The sequence below is a fragment of the Vicia villosa genome, linkage group LG7, assembly GCF_029867415.1.
Source record: "Vicia villosa cultivar HV-30 ecotype Madison, WI linkage group LG7, Vvil1.0, whole genome shotgun sequence".
NCBI lineage: Eukaryota > Viridiplantae > Streptophyta > Magnoliopsida > Fabales > Fabaceae > Vicia > Vicia villosa.
The window spans coordinates 70,480,249-70,502,826 of record NC_081186.1 but is presented as its reverse complement, the minus strand read 5'-3'; the positions used below and the strand labels follow the sequence as shown (position 1 = coordinate 70,502,826).

The 22,578-nt window shown below is 36.5% G+C and overlaps 1 protein-coding gene across 1 annotated transcript; it reads right to left on the bottom strand.

Annotated features, from left to right (window-relative positions):
• Positions 1 to 1,794: 1,794 nt before the first annotated feature.
• LOC131620730 (inositol 3-kinase-like) lies at positions 1,795 to 5,175 on the bottom strand. Its single transcript, XM_058891896.1, has 2 exons — positions 4,124 to 5,175; positions 1,795 to 2,281 (listed from the first exon to the last, which is right to left on the bottom strand). The coding sequence occupies exons 1-2, from the start codon at positions 4,973 to 4,975 to the stop codon at positions 2,012 to 2,014; spliced, it is 1,122 nt and encodes a 373-aa protein (XP_058747879.1). The 5' UTR covers positions 4,976 to 5,175; the 3' UTR covers positions 1,795 to 2,011.
• Between the last annotated feature and the right edge of the window lie 17,403 nt (positions 5,176 to 22,578).

Below are 22,578 nucleotides of genomic sequence, written 5' to 3'. Positions count from 1 at the left end.
TAGCTATAAACATCTTTGGAGTCAAATCCCAAGATTACCAAAAACTCTCAAATTAAAGAATCAATTTAGTAAAAGAAAAAAAAACTGGTAGAATGTCCAAAAAAACACTACAAATCTGCAATGCTATAAATAGAAAAAATCTCGAAGAAAATCTCAAAAACCCCAACACGAATCTCAACCTCTGAAACCCTTATCCCCATTCATATCCTCATGCCTCCAGGACGCTTAAACCGTTTTAAATTCCATCGTTAACAACTCAATTGCCCCCAATAATTTCCGCTTTCTTAATTCCCTTCTTCAATCATACACTTCACTTTCCACCATTAACGATTCCATCACTTTAATAAAATGAAACTCAGATTAATGACATGTTCAACATAAATCTTAAATAAAAATTTTTTTTGAACAAATTATTGCTGAAATGGCACTGACACATCATCCTTAAGAGTGTCATTTCATTTAAAATTGCCTTCGAATTTGCAGGGGGACCAAAATCCTCAAAAAACTAAAATATAGGGACTAGAATTCCGGATTTTAAAATAGAGGGACCAAAATACAAAAAAATGGATAATCGAGGGACCAAAATTGCAATTAAGCCTATTTAAAATTTTATAAATAAATTATATTTTAGAATAAAAGTACCTAATATAATTTGTGAAAATTTAAAACAAAATATAAGATTCTCAACTTCACATTCCGAATAATACAAATCAAATCTATCAAACAAAAGATAAAAAGAATTTAAGTAATTTAGTATGAGAAAAATAATTATATAAAGAACTATTTATTTTTAAAGTCACAAAAAATTTTCTATAATGAAAAATAAAAAATATAATTTTATTATAGCTAATTAGAAATCATATCTTATAAAAAGAAAAATAATGGAGGTTATCTAATTGCAAATCCGCAAAACTCCTTTTATTCATTTTAAGATTTAAATTTTTAGACATTATGTTATTTGACAAAAAAATTATAATTTAATTAATTAAAATTTATTTTGAAAGAATAAGTAAAAAAATATTTCAAAAAAAAAAAGTACATGTTAACTGCACAAAAAATATTTTTTACTAAATATTTTATAATTAACATTATTTAAGCGATATCATTTTTATCACTTTAATTGTTTGTCATCTATTTTTGTTTACTTTTTCTTTAAATACACATACTACACAAATATACATGACAAAAAATTATGTTATTATATTTTATTAATAACATATCTTTAAAAATTATTAACATTATATTTTAGAGTTTGAGCTATCCTACACTCCCCTTTTATCATAACTATTTTTGCTAAAACATATTTCTAACTTTATCAATACACATCTTTTCTTTCATATCAAACTATTAAGTTGTTAGAATCTATTTATTTTTTCTTTAAAGACTAAATATTGCTTTTATTTATGTCAGGTACTAAATTGAGTCTCATTTTTCTGAAACTAAAAAGAATCTCTACTATTTTTTTAACTACCATGTACTTGAAGCTGGAGGTCCGTCAGAGATCATATTTGAATGCTTATCTAGAATGACATTCTTCTTTGTGCATGTTATCAATGACCTTCCCACAATGGATATGTTGGAATCAACCAATTTTACGTGATTCTCTGTCTATCTATTGCAAATCCAGTGATAATAAGATATTCTTACATTTCACAACAAGATTCTGTCAAATATGAATTGAATCCATACCAATTAAACCAACATTCATTGGCAACTAGGTGCTAATTGCTTTTTGGCCTTATGACTTCTTTGCAATACATCTAAGAACTATGCACAAAGTGTAACTTCCATATCTTGATTAAAATTTCAATTTCTTTTTATTTTTTTCCAAAGAACAATTCATTAGTAGTTTATCACTGCTATTAACTACAATTAGGCTACACATGAGACTTGGTGTACAAAAAACACCATAAAATGAAATATTGCTTACTTCAAGTAAAGTGAGATCCTAAAGAGGGTGTCGAGGAATTGCACCAAGATTTTGAGCTACAATCATCCCATGATATTAGGATTATTCACTGTCAACACTTGAAATTGGTTCATGTTTGACAGAATTTAGTACAACTCCTGTCTTTCCATTACTTTGCTCCATCGCTTTCGTAGAGCTGAGCAGATTCCGCCCGTTTTCTTGAATGGGACACGTAATTATGTTTTTGGCAGTAACAAGAGATGTATAAAATTGATTTTGATCTCGTGGCTTCCGGAACACAAGCTGCTCGTCTGTTTTTCCGGAGTTAGGAGAGTCATGCACCTTCCTTTTGTGCATCTCTTCCTTTACCATCTGAAATTTAGCATAATATAAAATGAGGGACACTGATATAGTAGGAGTTTGTTATTTTGCTACTTCGTATCATTAATTTTTAGATTCAATTTCAATAAAGAAATGGCGACCAATTACAATAAAGAAATGACGACGTTGAGACAATTGGAGCCTGCGTTTCAACAAACGAGTGTTTAAAATGCTCTCAAGTCTCAACCCCTAATGATACTGCCAATGCAACTGAACAAATACAGGGTCGCAAGAAATAAAAACAATACATGACCAAGCGAGTGAGAAGTACAATATGTAATCTGTGCTAACGAAATCGACTCCAGCACAAGCATATGCTCACTATTATCTGTATATTTATTGCAACAGATTGCAGATACTTCCTTTAATCTTACAATATCTGTTTTATTTCCACGACAAATATTTAATATTCATTACAATATATCATTGTATAATAAGATCACGAGCATTGTTTTCATTTCCTATAAAATGATACCAAGGAAACAGTAAGTACCGCTGGTACAGTATCTGAAATGACAAAACTAGCTTAATCATTCTATAATTGGAGATAGCATATCATAAGTTATCCATAAACTCCCGAGTATGCTCTTAACAGTCGCATATGGAAAGCTCTGGATCTGATAAACAGTCGCATATGGAAACCTCAAAATAAACCACACCATTTGTGCCAAATTCACAAATCAACAAATGGTCTTCCTAAACTATGTCGGGCATTTCAGAAAAGGCAGGTTGAGTTCCTACGGGCTATACCACTAAAGAAAATGTCAAGTGGCTATTGGCCAAATACACCTTCAAAATGAGAATACAAAACAATAATACAATTGGTATTTTCATTACAATCTTAAAGGCTAATCTTATATGCATCTCATACCACAAGGACCTCCAAATAGCAATCTCTACGAAAAAGTTAAAAAAATATGGAAACAATTTTCTCATATTGAGCCTGGATTTCCCAATTATTTCTTATGTTATTCACAACATATTTTGAATCTAGCTCAAGGATCACTTCGGTTCAAACAAGATTCGCTCACTGCTCAAGTGTTCATTCAATCAAACCACTATTCCAACAAAATGAACTTAATCATAATAACACAGTCCCAAGTAAGGTACTTCAGTCGTTGGGCTATGCAGGAGAAACAAGGCAAAGCCTGCAAACTAACTTGCTATTATTTGCCTATTAACAAAAATCTGCCAAAAATTATTTCCAACATTGTAGGACACTCTCAATTTAGTCGCTTATACTATGAATATTCCAATTTGGTCCCTAGACTCTCTAAAACATTTCTCAAATTCATCCTTTTGTCGATATTCATTATTATGCGTCATGCATTGTGATGATGTGTTCGTTAAGTATATTGTCGCCTCTCAAATGGTCCCTCACTATGCAGGACACCCCCAATGGAATATTTCAATCTAGTCCCTGATTCCATAAAACAATTTTCAAATTCATCATTTCGTGAATGCCTGTAACTAATCTCCGTGGATGACGTCGATGTATCGGTTAAGCTTACTATTGACAATCACATATATAAAACCTTAATTCTGCTTCCCTTAAACAAACCCAAGTATTACGCAAGGTTTTACAAATCGGTCCTTTACAGCAAAAATGGTACCGTTATTCAACATTTAGTTAATTCACACTGGGGCGATCACAATCAGTATCACAATTAGTAACGCAAAACCTGTATCAACCGAAATCGGGAAAGATTGTATGCGCTACCGTTATTTAAAACCTTGATATTAAGTAACGCTTACGAGTTACGAGAAGATAATCTTCATTCATACACAATCACAGACTAACATTGATCGATAAAATGGATCCGAGAAACAAACCTGAACCAATGCGAAATCAAGCTCGGGCGGTCCGACTTGCGCCACACCCAAAGAACCAAAAAAGTTCCCCAACAAAGCAGCATCATAAACACCCATCCCCTGCACAATCCCAGCAGCAAAACCGCCAAGAAAACAATCACCAGCACCAGTAGGATCAACCTGACAAGCCTCAAACGGATCAACCCTAAAACACCCATCTCTACAAAACACCTCACACCCATCTTTCCCATGCGTGACAATCACGCAACACCATTTTCTCACTTCCTCCAAATCAATACACGAAGCTTCATCCTCAGAAGCTTTCAAAAACGAAACCCTCGGTAAAAGGTGAACGAATCCACTTTCCTTCAACCCCACATGCCTCACGCGTCCATCGTCGTCTTCGAATCTCCGAATCAAACCCTGAATATCAACAAACACCGTATCGCAGATATCCAACATTCTTTCCAGCGTCTCCGGGAGAATCTCCCCGCCGACTCCAACCGCCATTCCGAATTGGAACATCGACCCGGTTGGAAGGTCGGATGGGGTTATCGGGTCACATGATGTGACCCGGTTTAGAATCCGGTCGGGGTGATTTGATCCGAAGTGGGCGTGGAAGAGGGTGGTTTGGGAAGAGGGAACGACGAGAGGTGGGTGGGTTGTTGTGAGGGCGGCGTGGGAGAAGTCTGGGCCGACTTTGGAGACGAGGTGGAAGGGGAGAGAAAGGGCGTCGAGGACGGTGGAGATGAAGGAGGCGGCGCCGCCGAGGGTTTCGGCGATTACGAGGTTGTTGTGGAGGAGGATGTCGTGGCAGTAGTTACCGACAATGAGGCCACGGTGGTGGGGAATGGGTTTGGAATCTGTGACCATTACGACGGCGTTTTGGGGATCATGGAAGGTTTTATATTTAGAATGATGATGAGTTTGTAAAATGCATGCAAGAAGAAGAAGAAAAAAAGAGTTGATGAATGATTCAATGTATGTATGTAATATGAATTGTAATGATGGTGAGGTTTGAGGGAATAAAGACGCGCGCCAGAATGAGATTTAGGTGTCAATCTAGAAAGGCTGCTAAGCAGACACCAAGCATCAAAGTTTAAATATATACAAGAAGAATGTGTAGTATAAATTGCATGATTATCTATTGATTAAATTCTATATTGATTCTCAAATTAGATTACTACTATTAAGGAATGAGTATTCAAACATATATGAAAAAAAATTCAGTAATCAATAATATTTTTATATGTTATGCGCTAGAATTATATTTGATCGGAGAGGATGAATTCGCCGGTTTGTTGTTTTCGATGCAATTGAGAGGAGATTGGGCTGTAAGTTAAGTATTTTAATGGTCAAGTCAGTAAGAGAATGACAAAGTGAAGCTTGGATGGTCAAATACATACGAATTAGGGTGCTTTCCTCTTTAAATAGGGGAGATGGTTGATAACTGTACGCGCATAGGATGGCGTAGATAGTGGTTTGCCATTTGATTGATATAGGTTATTAACGCAACGTTTCTCGTGAAGGGTTACTTGTGATGTGAAAGAAAAGGGGTACACATGCTTTGCATTCAGAAGCCTTGCCACTTTTTGATTTGGGCCTTCATCTTCTAAACCTTACGGAAAGCCCAAAACAGTTGCCCCTCAAACCATTGTCACTGTTTTACAGGATGAGAGTTTGTGACACACATCACTACATGGACGTGGAAGTCCTAGATGAAATGTCGCCGTTGTAGTAGCATGTCTTTGACACATTCAGGGGGAGCACCCTAATATGGTTATTTTGTTGCTTGTATTTCGCTTGTCTCTGAATCAAGTTTAAATCGATTCGTTATTCGCTTTAGTATGCATAAATCAATAGTTATATTCAAGCTTGATCATGATGCTTTGTCAATTGAATGAGTCAGGGGAATAACAACTACGTGTGTTTTTGATTCAAGTTATGTGGAAATAAAAATCTCAAAATATTTTTAAAATAATGAAAAATTGAGATTTTGTGTGTTTGCTTTGCATCAGGAAAATATCCTGATTCAAATCAAACTGGACAGAGGCAAACATAAGGTTTTTAAACACTTTGATATGAATCAGAATTTACACTTGACTCGAATCAGGCTTCTTTGGCCACCTCGACTTGATTTGATTCGAATCAGACAATTTTTTAGCATTTCCCATTTGGCGCTATTTGAATTGATTCAAATAAGGATTTACACATGATTCGAATAAGGATGTACACTTGATTCAAATCACGGAGCCTTTGATTCGAATCAGATTTTGTTCTTCATTTGAATTAGATGAAAAATGGGTCAAAATTCTTTTTCCTTATTATTCCACTTCACTTGCTCATTTGACTCAAATCATGAAATGTTCTTGATTCAAATCTAACTAACTTTGTTCATTCATTTTTGTGCTTAATCTCAAGCACATATAAAATCATTTTGTCATCATTTTCCATGTATGAATCTCATAATCAATTTTGTGATTTTATGTGAAAACAACTTCCTCTCACTTTTGAAAAGTTCAAAACTCTTGCAATCGAAATTCTTTCTTCATCAACCTCTGTTTTGATTTCAGATCTTGATAATGAGAGATTTGTAATTGATTAAGGAAGGCAATGTCTTAAACTAATAGTTCTTGAAGATTGGTTAAAGTTTTTCAGGTTCATGCAAGTTAGAGGTTGTTGTCATTGGTACTAACAAATTCCAGTGAAAAGAATGAGGTTCTTTTCTCCAAATTACCTTGGTAGTGACTGTGTCGAAGGCTATGGATAAGGTGGAGTTCTTCTCAAATCTTCGGACAATTTATTGCTCAAGGAATAGGGGTGACTGCTACACACGAAGGCTTGTTGTAGATTGGTGATACTGGAATATTCAAGAAGTGTTAATCGAGTAAAGATTACACATAATATTATAGTATTAAGATGTATACAAGTCAAGATCTAGATATGAGATTTATATTTCTCAGCATTATTGTGAATAAGTGATTATTTCACATCAAATGAGTACCAAGTGTATGTGGGAAGCTCTCCAAATTATATATGAGGAAACGAATGATGTCAAGGATTCTAAAATCAATATGTTCACAGAGGAGTTTGAACTATTTCGTATAGAACCCGGAGAATCTATGAATTCCATAAAAACTAGATTCCTCCGATTAATCAACAAATTAAGAAACTTGGATAAAACCTATTCTAACAAAGATTATACTAACAAAATATTGAGATCTATGTGCAGCTAGTGGAAACCAAAGGTTACCGCTATAAAGGAATCTAATGGTCTTAATACTTTGGAGATTACAAAATTGTTTGGGAAGTTAGCCGAGCATAAACATGGAACTTGTAACACCCCAAATCTACCCGATAAATTATACGGAGAAATCAGAGTATAAATTCCAAACACGTTCATTGGAGGTATCACATGTTCGTCATTCAAAAACAATTACGGCTTATTTTCCTTCATATAGATATATAGCACATGAATTTAAAATGATAATCAAATCATTACTAAAAATCACTTCGTTCAAATTCAATAATTAACTCGCAGCAGAATCATCAAACTTCATAAATATTCAAATCAAGTCGTAGCATCTTTGCACGGTAACTTTAAGTTACAATTTAAACCACAACCATACAAAAATTCAGCAAAATAAATAATAATTAAAACAACCATTTATCCCCCGAGTGCTACGTATCAGAGCGACAACCGACTCAACTTACAGCGGCTAAATCTTCATTCACTAGCATCACCTACACATTACCAATATAAAGGCAACGGCGAAAACAAGCAAAGGGTGAGATATCAAACAATATAAATAAAGTCATGATAAAAAGTATATTATGGTTCAAGTAATAATATATATTCTCGAGTCTCGATTTCAAACACAAACGATTCAATTTCAAAATCATATAATCACACACAACGTCGCAACCAAACATATGAATGAGACATGACAAATGCATCATGCATGTGGTACCCAGGGCTTCAGCCCCCATCGCCAATTGGCAGATAATAGAGGCATAAAAAACAGGCATAAGCCTTCGTCACTGTTTTGCCAATCCCGACCGTTGCTACAACATGCAATTCATGAGACACTATGACATGCAACATCCACAATCAATCATAAAACAACGTCACACAAGGCATTCGCCCTCATCGCCAAAATATATTAATCAATAATGATAATTACTCGTCACTTTAATTTCCTGCAACATCACAAAATTCGCAATAGTACAATATACAAATTACGCCACAACATCGCCAATTACGATACTGAAACAATTTCGGACTCGCCTAAATTATACTACTCGGTTAATTAATTTCCGGGTCTGTTATTAATTATTTTCTATCACTGTTATGCTAATCAATTATTACTCCGATATTGTCAAAGTTATGACTCTGCTACTGCTAAGTATTTTCAATCGGCTACTGCATAATTATTCTTCTATTAAACACTTACATTACTATCACAAGTTATCTTGCTACCACAACATGTTCTACTGCCATTAACTTTTGTTCAGCATCAGTTTTATATTATACTGTTATATAACTACCACTTGTTAATTTACTTCCTATTACTAGATTGATTAAGTTAAACTCTCAATTAATTCAACATGCACCTAATGTTAATTAGAGGTTATATGGGTAATTATTAACTACTGGCTGAACGGATAAAAGATTATATATATATATATATATATATATATATATATATATATATATATATATATATATATATATATATATATATGTATATGTATATATATATATATAGGCACAGGGACGCCCGTCCCCGCCCCTGGTCACCTGTCCTCATAAGGGACTTCCCCTTCAATGAGCTAGGCACCCGCCCCAATTCACAGGGCCGCCCGTCTCCATTGTTAAGCGGGTCTCCCCCACTTTCTTAAAATTAAGGGACGTCCGTCCCTCTTGTGTGGCCCCCGTCTCTACGGTTCCTTCTACTTTCAGTTTCCAGATTTACGTTTCGGTTTCATTCCAACAACATTCATCACCATCATATAATTAATTTCAGAACATCGTCGTTCCTAGATTAAATTCCACAAAATCATCACAGAGTTGTAATTAGGATTCACAACACCACACAGCAATTCACAACAAGGTTTCAACATAGTATTACACAATGCGTATACATATAATAGAAAATTCAGTCGACATATAGAGACTATAAAATTCCCCAAACCCACATACAATCCATCATGTCCCTATTTGTAGAGCAAGAACCCCACCCTTACCTTTGGATCGAAGGTTGCTCTAAATCGTTCCGATCAAAATCCCCAAAACCTTCTGCTATGAATTCCTCACGTACTGCTATGTTCTTCTAATTTCCTCTTCTGCTAGTTCTCTCTCTCTCTCTCTCTCTCTCTCAATTTTGTGTTATGCACTGAATGTTTCTAAACCCTATAGTATTACCTCACTAAATCCACACTTGGGCCATAACTCTATCACACGTGCAACACTCTTATAGTAAGCCCATATAATTTTATTTTATTAAAACTCCCTATTTACTTATCACCTCATATTTTACGGTCTAATTTAATATGCTCTGAAAATTCCCAAAATAATACACGACACTCTAATAATATTTCTAATACTAAAAATATTAAAAATCTTAATTAGTTATCGATCCGCTATCCCGAACTAATACCGACTAAATCATCCCAAAATACGAAAATTTCACTAAACACTCCAAACGTCTAGATTAAGCGAATAATCGAATTTCCGAGCGTTACAACTCCCCCCCACTTAAAAGATTTTCGTCCTCGAAAATTCATCCGATACCACCATCCTTAACTTCGTTCTAGTTTCCAACTCTCCAATCCCCAAGTTGCGCTTGACAACACTCTAACTACTATTCCTTCGAAATGACCGAACTCAACAAGGTTTAAATCTAACATGCTAATCATTCAACACAATCAGGAACAACGAAACAACTAGCCGCACCAATAATCAATGATAGTAATTAAAAGTATTACTAATGAAATACGCACCTCCGGCATTCCTGTCCTCATTAGCTGTCTGAGTTCCAGCTAAAGCGAACACTTTTCCACTGCCTAGTTCCCTCTTTAGTTTCTGACACTTGCTACTAATATGCCCTTCTTCACCACAGTTGAAACAGATAACTTCCTTATGCCAACAATCAGTAGTTACGTGTCATGTCTTACTACAACGGAAACATCTTTTCTCCCCAGCAGTACACACGTCACTCTTGTGACCAGGTTCTCCACATTTGAAACAAACCATGTAACACCCTTCTAAACCCCGTAGAAATTAATAAAATAATTCAGAGTAAAACCTGAAAACAAGGGTGTCACAATTAAATAAAAACAAATTATCACAAATTCATTGTCATGCTTTCACTAAGGAACAATCTGTCATAATACACAAACATCTCATGTTTACACAGCGGAGAATTCATCATACGGATAAGCATAACATCATCTATGCAATATCCCACATAATCTAATACAACAACATATAGAGTATCATCATAAAACTCTAATCTAACGTTCCCCCAGTGTTACAATATCAGAGCACGACACCGACGCTATACTAAACAAACTGACTCATGAGCTAATCCTCACCGAGCCAAAAGCCGCTACTCGCCAATCTGAAATCATCAAAGTAAGGGTGAGTCTCATCACAGTTAACAAATATTATTGCATCTTAAATAACAACACATCATAGTTATATTATTCACCCAATTCATCATATTCAGATTATCAGGAACATCTATCATTTACACAAACATCAACAGAACACATCTTTCAAGCAGACAATCATACTCGACGTTAATCCAACAAAACACACAAACAACACATCATCAATATTTATAACACTGGAATACATCCAATCATGTTATAAAAGTATGCATATGTATGAACTGACACTATGCATGTGGTACCAAAATTCGTGAATCATATTCACAGGACTTCTCTCCACGATACTGCCCTCTATTCGCTCACACCCCACATGGGCACACGACTACTGCTTCATCGCTCACACCCCACATGGGCACACGATGACTTCCCGCTAATCTCCGCACAATGGGAATTAGCCTTCCAATGCAAATGATTTATGAATAATGCACACATGACACATACTTACATCTTCATACATCATCATCATTCCGATGCTTAACATCGCTTAACACCTCTTACCAATAAGGTCACAACAAGTATGTACATGTTTAAGCATCATTCAATCATTCGCATACATACACCACATCATCACAATAACATACACATCATAGTAATGTTAATTGCCACCATAACCAACATATTAATATTAACAACATATTAATATTCACAATCATCAATCATTACCATCGTCATACATTGTTACATCTATCATCATTACACACCATGTAATAAATTGATAACAACTCATCAACATAATCACAAAACATGTATTCATTTACGACATGTTATAAACCAACATCACCCAATGGATATCATAATCTCATCACCAATACAAACATGTAACAATAATCATATATAAATAAGCACATATTTGCTACAATCATCATCATCATCAAGAATAGCAACATATTTTTATCATCATTCTAAAACCAATCAAATCATCATCACTTAGATCGTTTAATAAGGTTCAGTTAGCCCAAAACGGCGCATCAAATGAACCAACGGTTAGAAAGTTATGCCTCTTTAAATTTTCATAAAATATCACAAAACATCACAGCACGCGGCGCCATCACACATTCGCGGCGCGGGACGAATCGGAACAACGCCTTCGCGGCGCGGTCACCTGTTCGCGGCGCGTACTGAACTCTACCTTCAGGTTCGCGGCGCCTCCTCTTTGTATGCGGCGCGAACCGCGATTCTAAAAAAAAACCCCAATCTGCAGAAAAACAGCATTCCATATATCCCAAACACCCCAACACATACCGGTGCGAACATGGAGAATTAGAATGCACAAACAACACAAAAACCACTTCGTAATACATCAATTACACATCAATTGAGATCATAACAACATAGATATCATGGATTCAAACATAGGGATCAAACATCATACAATTCTATCCCAATCCCTAAATCTATCATACGACCCAATTGACTCAACAACATCCCTAATCAACATCATTATCCAATAACACAATAATAGATGGTAACCGGAGAGTCCCCCCTTACCTTAGCCAAGAGTGCTCAATCTTTGGTCTCTCCATCTTCAGCTCTCCTTCGGTTCTTCGTGTTCCCCAGAACCTCTGTTCTTTCACGTTCTTTCTTCTTTCTTTTCCCAAATTCCAAAATGTTTTATGAAAATAACATTTTAATTAGTAAAGGGATTTACCAACATAGCACCCCCCTCTTTACTAACACCACACTTGGCCCAATAGCCCATCTCATAATTCTTTCCAAATAATTCCACCAAAATACCGAATAATTCCAAATAGTAATTTAATTTCCAATTAAATTAAATTTAGAAAATATGGGGTGTTACAACTCTCCCCCACTAAAAGAGTTTTCGTCCTCGAAAACATACCTCAAGTAACCAGCTCGTATAAGAGTCCTTCACCTGACTCTCCAGCTCCCAATTAACAGTACCATCAGTCCATCCTCAAAATCCTTCTGACATAACCAACAGGAAGCATGTTTCACACATTCAAATCCCAGTTCTTATGTCACCTTTGACTATCCAAAGTATACCACCCGCTATATCTCCAAAAAGATTAGCACAACAGAACATAGGTACAACCTATACAATACGCTCAACAAACGAGTAATACAATTTCATAATTTATAGTATGATCACACTGATCAACACTACAGTAATGCATTCCATCTACCAAACATACCAACCTTAGACACACCTTTCCATCTAAGTGATAATGTAATACTTACATTTTTCATCAACCACTTCCTTCAGGAACTCAATACTCGTATTCTTATACCATTGAATTCCAATTATCTGACTCCTCTTAAGTCACACCAGTAATTATCCAACACGTTACATTCCGTTTTTTCCGCACTACTCTGACTACTCATCACAATCACCCATACCAAATAGATTTCTGAGTTTTACCTGATTCCGACTCTCTTTACTCCTTCGTTTCAAGGATCATTCTTTACCATCCATGGTACTAATCCACCACTCATCAATACTTACTCGCACTTAAAACCAAATTCCTGATTTACTTCATCTATTAAACATTCCAACCATCGGAATGAGTGCACACACAAGTAATTATAATCACGCTCGTCATCCTCGATACACCATTTCTTACAAAACAACTCGATTTGAGTTTCGCTCTTTTCTAAGAATTAAATCAATTTCTCCCTTCATAGAGTATAATTCCTCATTATATCTGGAATCTACAATAACCCCTTGACAACAACACAAAAATATCACAACGTCACATAGCATCAACTCTTCGTTTTAATTCCGCCGAATACGTACTCGTTAATTACGCACAACCATAATAACATATTCATCATCTCGGCAATTATTCAAAGGAGTTATAATTCTCCGACACGACATCCTTACATCCACTGAATTCTAAATCCAACATATAGCTCAATACATATTCTCTATGTAGGCTTCCGACATATTAATTCCTTACTTCCCGCGAGTAGTACTCATAACACTACTCCTCATCACAATTTTTGCTGCGCGACTCTGATTACCTGTCTTAAGTCATCCTCCACCATATTGTACTCTTTCGTATTCACTTCTTCATAAGTTCACACAACATAGTGAGTGATTATTCTCACGGCTCAGTATCCATCACATCTTAAACCATTAAGGTAACAAAACAAGCTTATCTCTTCTATATGATTTCATCTACTACCAACAAGAGATTTAGGGTGATCAAGTCCTAAATTTGTCAATATTAGTTGAAAATCATATTTAAGCATAAACCGTCGTTACTACATAATAGTGTCCATTTTCCGAGTTTGCACCCAAACTCATTAACATCGTCATAGCCCAATAATTCACTACGGTGTCCTTCTAGGATATCCTTCAGAAGCTCATAACATCAGTTACGCAAATCCAATCACTCAACCTCATTATACTATTCTCGTCGATTCCGAATTCACCGCCTTTACCTTGGTAATTCAAAATCAACCTATCGATCAACTCAACATCATCTTTCTGACCTTCTCTAATCTCGTTAAGAATACCACTAGTCATCTTCTAGCATACTCAATCTAACACTATTAGGATCATCTTCACATACCAATTCAAGTCTCAAAATTGTCCAATTAAATCCAACTCATTCATCATTAGCACCGACACATTTAAAGACTTCTTACGCAACACAATAGCACAATATTTTCCTCATTAGGATGGTAATTCAAACCAGAATCCTAATCCTAAAAAAATATACTCTAATCATCTCTACTTCCTCATATTAAGCCCTTTCTGATCAAAGAGGTACTTCAACTCTTATAATCGCAAAACACTTTGAATTTTGAACCATACAATTAACCTGCAAGACCAAGACAACATCCATAACTCGTGGTTTTAATCCAAATCTATTACATCCTTCACGTCCAATTATCATCCCACTCGGAATCTCAACAAAGTCTTCCTCACGTCAACAAATGTTAGAAATTCCCTACAATTCTTCTTTTATACTTATTGTTATTTTGCCATCACAAATACGATCCCAAGAGTTCTAAAGTTTATTCCATCTTTGCTACTAGTTCAATCTTCACTAAAATTCATCGGCACTCAAACCATCCTTATTACCGAACATCTCATCAACAACATGTTACACTCAATTTTGTTTCCAACAATCACGGTAGTAAGCATTCTTATTCAACAAGTTTCACGCTTCCATAACCGACTTCAGAACCTTTCCTCATAGGGTCACTCTACGGTATTTATAACTCTCCCATAAATTAAAACACAATCCCTCCTCTTCGTAGGTTCAAACGGCACATCAATCCGACACTCGGAACTCAAGATATGAATTTTCCAATCGTTGTCCAAAAATCCAACACCGACATCATGCAGCGACACTCTATACGATGTATCTAAAACTCCTCAATTGGTAAATTCAATTCTTAAAATTACTCCTCAACAAACCTCCTAATTATTCCTTCAATCCGTTCAACACTGACACTAACATCCCGTGCAGTACCAATAAACAAGTCTAGTTATAAGAACCAGAGTAACCGCAACTTCACTTCTTTCCAACGTCATCCTGTCACAATTAAATATGTTACAGCTGCTGCAACTATTTTTATAGCAAAGTTCATCTCGTTAGCTTTCCGACGCTCCAAACGGAACTCAAATCGGATGTCCAGAACTCCAGTTATGAATTTTCGAAGTTCCGCAGCTATTCAGCAATTTCCCTGCGTTTTGCATACGAAAATCTCACTCCAAAACTCACTCTCTTCAACTCGATCACATTCCAAACAGCCCCTCATCGTATCTCTTCACTTCCAAACATCCTTATAACTTAAGCGACGCATTCCCCCGCCGAAGTCCGCTTTCTGCAACATCACGACAACAATCCTCCTTGCAAACTCGTAACTGAACCTCTTCCGAGACGCAAGGCTACTCAACTGACAACTTCGCAGTACACCAGCAGAGCTGACACATCACAACTCAATTCCCAGTGAAGTCTTAATTCCAAGTCACCTTCAACTCGGGAAACAACAAACTCCGACAACGCTCGCACTGTTTCCAACAACAGCCTACTGAATCAATCTTCTTCAACTGAAACATAACCGAGAAGCGAAGCTTCTCCCCCACTTGTTTCAATCCAACACCTGCAACAAACAACCAAGTACCGACAGTGATTCACTCACATGTCGCATACCAAAGAATAATACACCGACAGTATACAACCGTCGTGTAACTCTACTGACTCGACAACTGGCCGGACGGACCGACCTGCTCTGATACCACTATTGTAACACCCTTCTAAACCCCGTAGAAATTAATAAAATAATTCAGAGTAAAACATGAAAACAAGGGTGTCACAATTAATTAAAAACAAATTATCACAAATTCATTGTCATGCTTTCACTAAGGAACAATCTGTCATAATACACAAACATCTCATGTTTACACAGCGGAGAATTCATCATACGGATAAGCATAACATCATCTATGCAATATCCCACATAATCTAATACAACAACATATAGAGTATCATCATAAAACTCTAATCTAACGTTCCCCCAGTGTTACAATATCAGAGCACGACACCGACGCTATACTAAACAAACTGACTCATGAGCTAATCCTCACCGAGCCAAAAGCCGCTACTCGCCAATCTGAAATCATCAAAGTAAGGGTGAGTCTCATCACAGTTAACAAATATTATTGCATCTTAAATAACAACACATCATAGTTATATTATTCACCCAATTCATCATATTCAGATTATCAGGAACATCTATCATTTACACAAACATCAACAGAACACATCTTTCAAGCAGACAATCATACTCGACGTTAATCCAACAAAACACACAAACAACACATCATCAATATTTATAACACTGGAATACATCCAATCATGTTATAAAAGTATGCATATGTATGAACTGACACTATGCATGTGGTACCAAAATTCGTGAATCATATTCACAGGACTTCTCTCCACGATACTGCCCTCTATTCGCTCACACCCCACATGGGCACACGACTACTGCTTCATCGCTCACACCCCACATGGGCACACGATGACTTCCCGCTAATCTCCGCACAATGGGAATTAGCCTTCCAATGCAAATGATTTATGAATAATGCACACATGACACATACTTACATCTTCATACATCATCATCATTCCGATGCTTAACATCGCTTAACACCTCTTACCAATAAGGTCACAACAAGTATGTACATGTTTAAGCATCATTCAATCATTCGCATACATACACCACATCATCACAATAACATACACATCATAGTAATGTTAATTGCCACCATAACCAACATATTAATATTAACAACATATTAATATTCACAATCATCAATCATTACCATCGTCATACATTGTTACATCTATCATCATTACACACCATGTAATAAATTGATAACAACTCATCAACATAATCACAAAACATGTATTCATTTACGACATGTTATAAACCAACATCACCCAATGGATATCATAATCTCATCACCAATACAAACATGTAACAATAATCATATATAAATAAGCACATATTTGCTACAATCATCATCATCATCAAGAATAGCAACATATTTTTATCATCATTCTAAAACCAATCAAATCATCATCACTTAGATCGTTTAATAAGGTTCAGTTAGCCCAAAACGGCGCATCAAATGAACCAACGGTTAGAAAGTTATGCCTCTTTAAATTTTCATAAAATATCACAAAACATCACAGCACGCGGCGCCATCACACATTCGCGGCGCGGGACGAATCGGAACAACGCCTTCGCGGCGCGGTCACCTGTTCGCGGCGCGTACTGAACTCTACCTTCAGGTTCGCGGCGCCTCCTCTTTGTACGCGGCGCGAACCGCGATTCTAAAAAAAAACCCCAATCTGCAGAAAAACAGCATTCCATATATCCCAAACACCCCAACACATACCGGTGCGAACATGGAGAATTAGAATGCACAAACAACACAAAAACCACTTCGTAATACATCAATTACACATCAATTGAGATCATAACAACATAGATATCATGGATTCAAACATAGGGATCAAACATCATACAATTCTATCCCAATCCCTAAATCTATCATACGACCCAATTGACTCAACAACATCCCTAATCAACATCATTATCCAATAACACAATAATAGATGGTAACCGGAGAGTCCCCCCTTACCTTAGCCAAGAGTGCTCAATCTTTGGTCTCTCCATCTTCAGCTCTCCTTCGGTTCTTCGTGTTCCCCAGAACCTCTGTTCTTTCACGTTCTTTCTTCTTTCTTTTCCCAAATTCCAAAATGTTTTATGAAAATAACATTTTAATTAGTAAAGGGATTTACCAACATAGCACCCCCCTCTTTACTAACACCACACTTGGCCCAATAGCCCATCTCATAATTCTTTCCAAATAATTCCACCAAAATACCGAATAATTCCAAATAGTAATTTAATTTCCAATTAAATTAAATTTAGAAAATATGGGGTGTTACAACTCTCCCCCACTAAAAGAGTTTTCGTCCTCGAAAACATACCTCAAGTAACCAGCTCGTATAAGAGTCCTTCACCTGACTCTCCAGCTCCCAATTAACAGTACCATCAGTCCATCCTCAAAATCCTTCTGACATAACCAACAGGAAGCATGTTTCACACATTCAAATCCCAGTTCTTATGTCACCTTTGACTATCCAAAGTATACCACCCGCTATATCTCCAAAAAGATTAGCACAACAGAACATAGGTACAACCTATACAATACGCTCAACAAACGAGTAATACAATTTCATAATTTATAGTATGATCACACTGATCAACACTACAGTAATGCATTCCATCTACCAAACATACCAACCTTAGACACACCTTTCCATCTAAGTGATAATGTAATACTTACATTTTTCATCAACCACTTCCTTCAGGAACTCAATACTCGTATTCTTATACCATTGAATTCCAATTATCTGACTCCTCTTAAGTCACACCAGTAATTATCCAACACGTTACATTCCGTTTTTTCCGCACTACTCTGACTACTCATCACAATCACCCATACCAAATAGATTTCTGAGTTTTACCTGATTCCGACTCTCTTTACTCCTTCGTTTCAAGGATCATTCTTTACCATCCATGGTACTAATCCACCACTCATCAATACTTACTCGCACTTAAAACCAAATTCCTGATTTACTTCATCTATTAAACATTCCAACCATCGGAATGAGTGCACACACAAGTAATTATAATCACGCTCGTCATCCTCGATACACCATTTCTTACAAAACAACTCGATTTGAGTTTCGCTCTTTTCTAAGAATTAAATCAATTTCTCCCTTCATAGAGTATAATTCCTCATTATATCTGGAATCTACAATAACCCCTTGACAACAACACAAAAATATCACAACGTCACATAGCATCAACTCTTCGTTTTAATTCCGCCGAATACGTACTCGTTAATTACGCACAACCATAATAACATATTCATCATCTCGGCAATTATTCAAAGGAGTTATAATTCTCCGACACGACATCCTTACATCCACTGAATTCTAAATCCAACATATAGCTCAATACATATTCTCTATGTAGGCTTCCGACATATTAATTCCTTACTTCCCGCGAGTAGTACTCATAACACTACTCCTCATCACAATTTTTGCTGCGCGACTCTGATTACCTGTCTTAAGTCATCCTCCACCATATTGTACTCTTTCGTATTCACTTCTTCATAAGTTCACACAACATAGTGAGTGATTATTCTCACGGCTCAGTATCCATCACATCTTAAACCATTAAGGTAACAAAACAAGCTTATCTCTTCTATATGATTTCATCTACTACCAACAAGAGATTTAGGGTGATCAAGTCCTAAATTTGTCAATATTAGTTGAAAATCATATTTAAGCATAAACCGTCGTTACTACATAATAGTGTCCATTTTCCGAGTTTGCACCCAAACTCATTAACATCGTCATAGCCCAATAATTCACTACGGTGTCCTTCTAGGATATCCTTCAGAAGCTCATAACATCAGTTACGCAAATCCAATCACTCAACCTCATTATACTATTCTCGTCGATTCCGAATTCACCGCCTTTACCTTGGTAATTCAAAATCAACCTATCGATCAACTCAACATCATCTTTCTGACCTTCTCTAATCTCGTTAAGAATACCACTAGTCATCTTCTAGCATACTCAATCTAACACTATTAGGATCATCTTCACATACCAATTCAAGTCTCAAAATTGTCCAATTAAATCCAACTCATTCATCATTAGCACCGACACATTTAAAGACTTCTTACGCAACACAATAGCACAATATTTTCCTCATTAGGATGGTAATTCAAACCAGAATCCTAATCCTAAAAAAATATACTCTAATCATCTCTACTTCCTCATATTAAGCCCTTTCTGATCAAAGAGGTACTTCAACTCTTATAATCGCAAAACACTTTGAATTTTGAACCATACAATTAACCTGCAAGACCAAGACAACATCCATAACTCGTGGTTTTAATCCAAATCTATTACATCCTTCACGTCCAATTATCATCCCACTCGGAATCTCAACAAAGTCTTCCTCACGTCAACAAATGTTAGAAATTCCCTACAATTCTTCTTTTATACTTATTGTTATTTTGCCATCACAAATACGATCCCAAGAGTTCTAAAGTTTATTCCATCTTTGCTACTAGTTCAATCTTCACTAAAATTCATCGGCACTCAAACCATCCTTATTACCGAACATCTCATCAACAACATGTTACACTCAATTTTGTTTCCAACAATCACGGTAGTAAGCATTCTTATTCAACAAGTTTCACGCTTCCATAACCGACTTCAGAACCTTTCCTCATAGGGTCACTCTACGGTATTTATAACTCTCCCATAAATTAAAACACAATCCCTCCTCTTCGTAGGTTCAAACGGCACATCAATCCGACACTCGGAACTCAAGATATGAATTTTCCAATCGTTGTCCAAAAATCCAACACCGACATCATGCAGCGACACTCTATACGATGTATCTAAAACTCCTCAATTGGTAAATTCAATTCTTAAAATTACTCCTCAACAAACCTCCTAATTATTCCTTCAATCCGTTCAACACTGACACTAACATCCCGTGCAGTACCAATAAACAAGTCTAGTTATAAGAACCAGAGTAACCGCAACTTCACTTCTTTCCAACGTCATCCTGTCACAATTAAATATGTTACAGCTGCTGCAACTATTTTTATAGCAAAGTTCATCTCGTTAGCTTTCCGACGCTCCAAACGGAACTCAAATCGGATGTCCAGAACTCCAGTTATGAATTTTCGAAGTTCCGCAGCTATTCAGCAATTTCCCTGCGTTTTGCATACGAAAATCTCACTCCAAAACTCACTCTCTTCAACTCGATCACATTCCAAACAGCCCCTCATCGTATCTCTTCACTTCCAAACATCCTTATAACTTAAGCGACGCATTCCCCCGCCGAAGTCCGCTTTCTGCAACATCACGACAACAATCCTCCTTGCAAACTCGTAACTGAACCTCTTCCGAGACGCAAGGCTACTCAACTGACAACTTCGCAGTACACCAGCAGAGCTGACACATCACAACTCAATTCCCAGTGAAGTCTTAATTCCAAGTCACCTTCAACTCGGGAAACAACAAACTCCGACAACGCTCGCACTGTTTCCAACAACAGCCTACTGAATCAATCTTCTTCAACTGAAACATAACCGAGAAGCGAAGCTTCTCCCCCACTTGTTTCAATCCAACACCTGCAACAAACAACCAAGTACCGACAGTGATTCACTCACATGTCGCATACCAAGGAATAATACACCGACAGTATACAACCGTCGTGTAACTCTACTGACTCGACAACTGGCCGGACGGACCGACCTGCTCTGATACCACTATTGTAACACCCTTCTAAACCCCGTAGAAATTAATAAAATAATTCAGAGTAAAACATGAAAACAAGGGTGTCACAATTAATTAAAAACAAATTATCACAAATTCATTGTCATGCTTTCACTAAGGAACAATCTGTCATAATACACAAACATCTCATGTTTACACAGCGGAGAATTCATCATACGGATAAGCATAACATCATCTATGCAATATCCCACATAATCTAATACAACAACATATAGAGTATCATCATAAAACTCTAATCTAACGTTCCCCCAGTGTTACAATATCAGAGCACGACACCGACGCTATACTAAACAAACTGACTCATGAGCTAATCCTCACCGAGCCAAAAGCCGCTACTCGCCAATCTGAAATCATCAAAGTAAGGGTGAGTCTCATCACAGTTAACAAATATTATTGCATCTTAAATAACAACACATCATAGTTATATTATTCACCCAATTCATCATATTCAGATTATCAGGAACATCTATCATTTACACAAACATCAACAGAACACATCTTTCAAGCAGACAATCATACTCGACGTTAATCCAACAAAACACACAAACAACACATCATCAATATTTATAACACTGGAATACATCCAATCATGTTATAAAAGTATGCATATGTATGAACTGACACTATGCATGTGGTACCAAAATTCGTGAATCATATTCACAGGACTTCTCTCCACGATACTGCCCTCTATTCGCTCACACCCCACATGGGCACACGACTACTGCTTCATCGCTCACACCCCACATGGGCACACGATGACTTCCCGCTAATCTCCGCACAATGGGAATTAGCCTTCCAATGCAAATGATTTATGAATAATGCACACATGACACATACTTACATCTTCATACATCATCATCATTCCGATGCTTAACATCGCTTAACACCTCTTACCAATAAGGTCACAACAAGTAT

Excerpts from the sequence above, each read along its gene's own strand:
- LOC131620730 (XM_058891896.1), bottom strand. The coding sequence starts at position 4,975 with ATGGTCACAGATTCCAAACCCATTCCCCACCACCGTGGCCTCATTGTC. Across the intron at positions 2,282-4,123 it reads TTGATTTCGCATTGGTTCAG|ATGGTAAAGGAAGAGATGCA; the intron begins GTTTGTTTCTCG and ends GCTAAATTTCAG.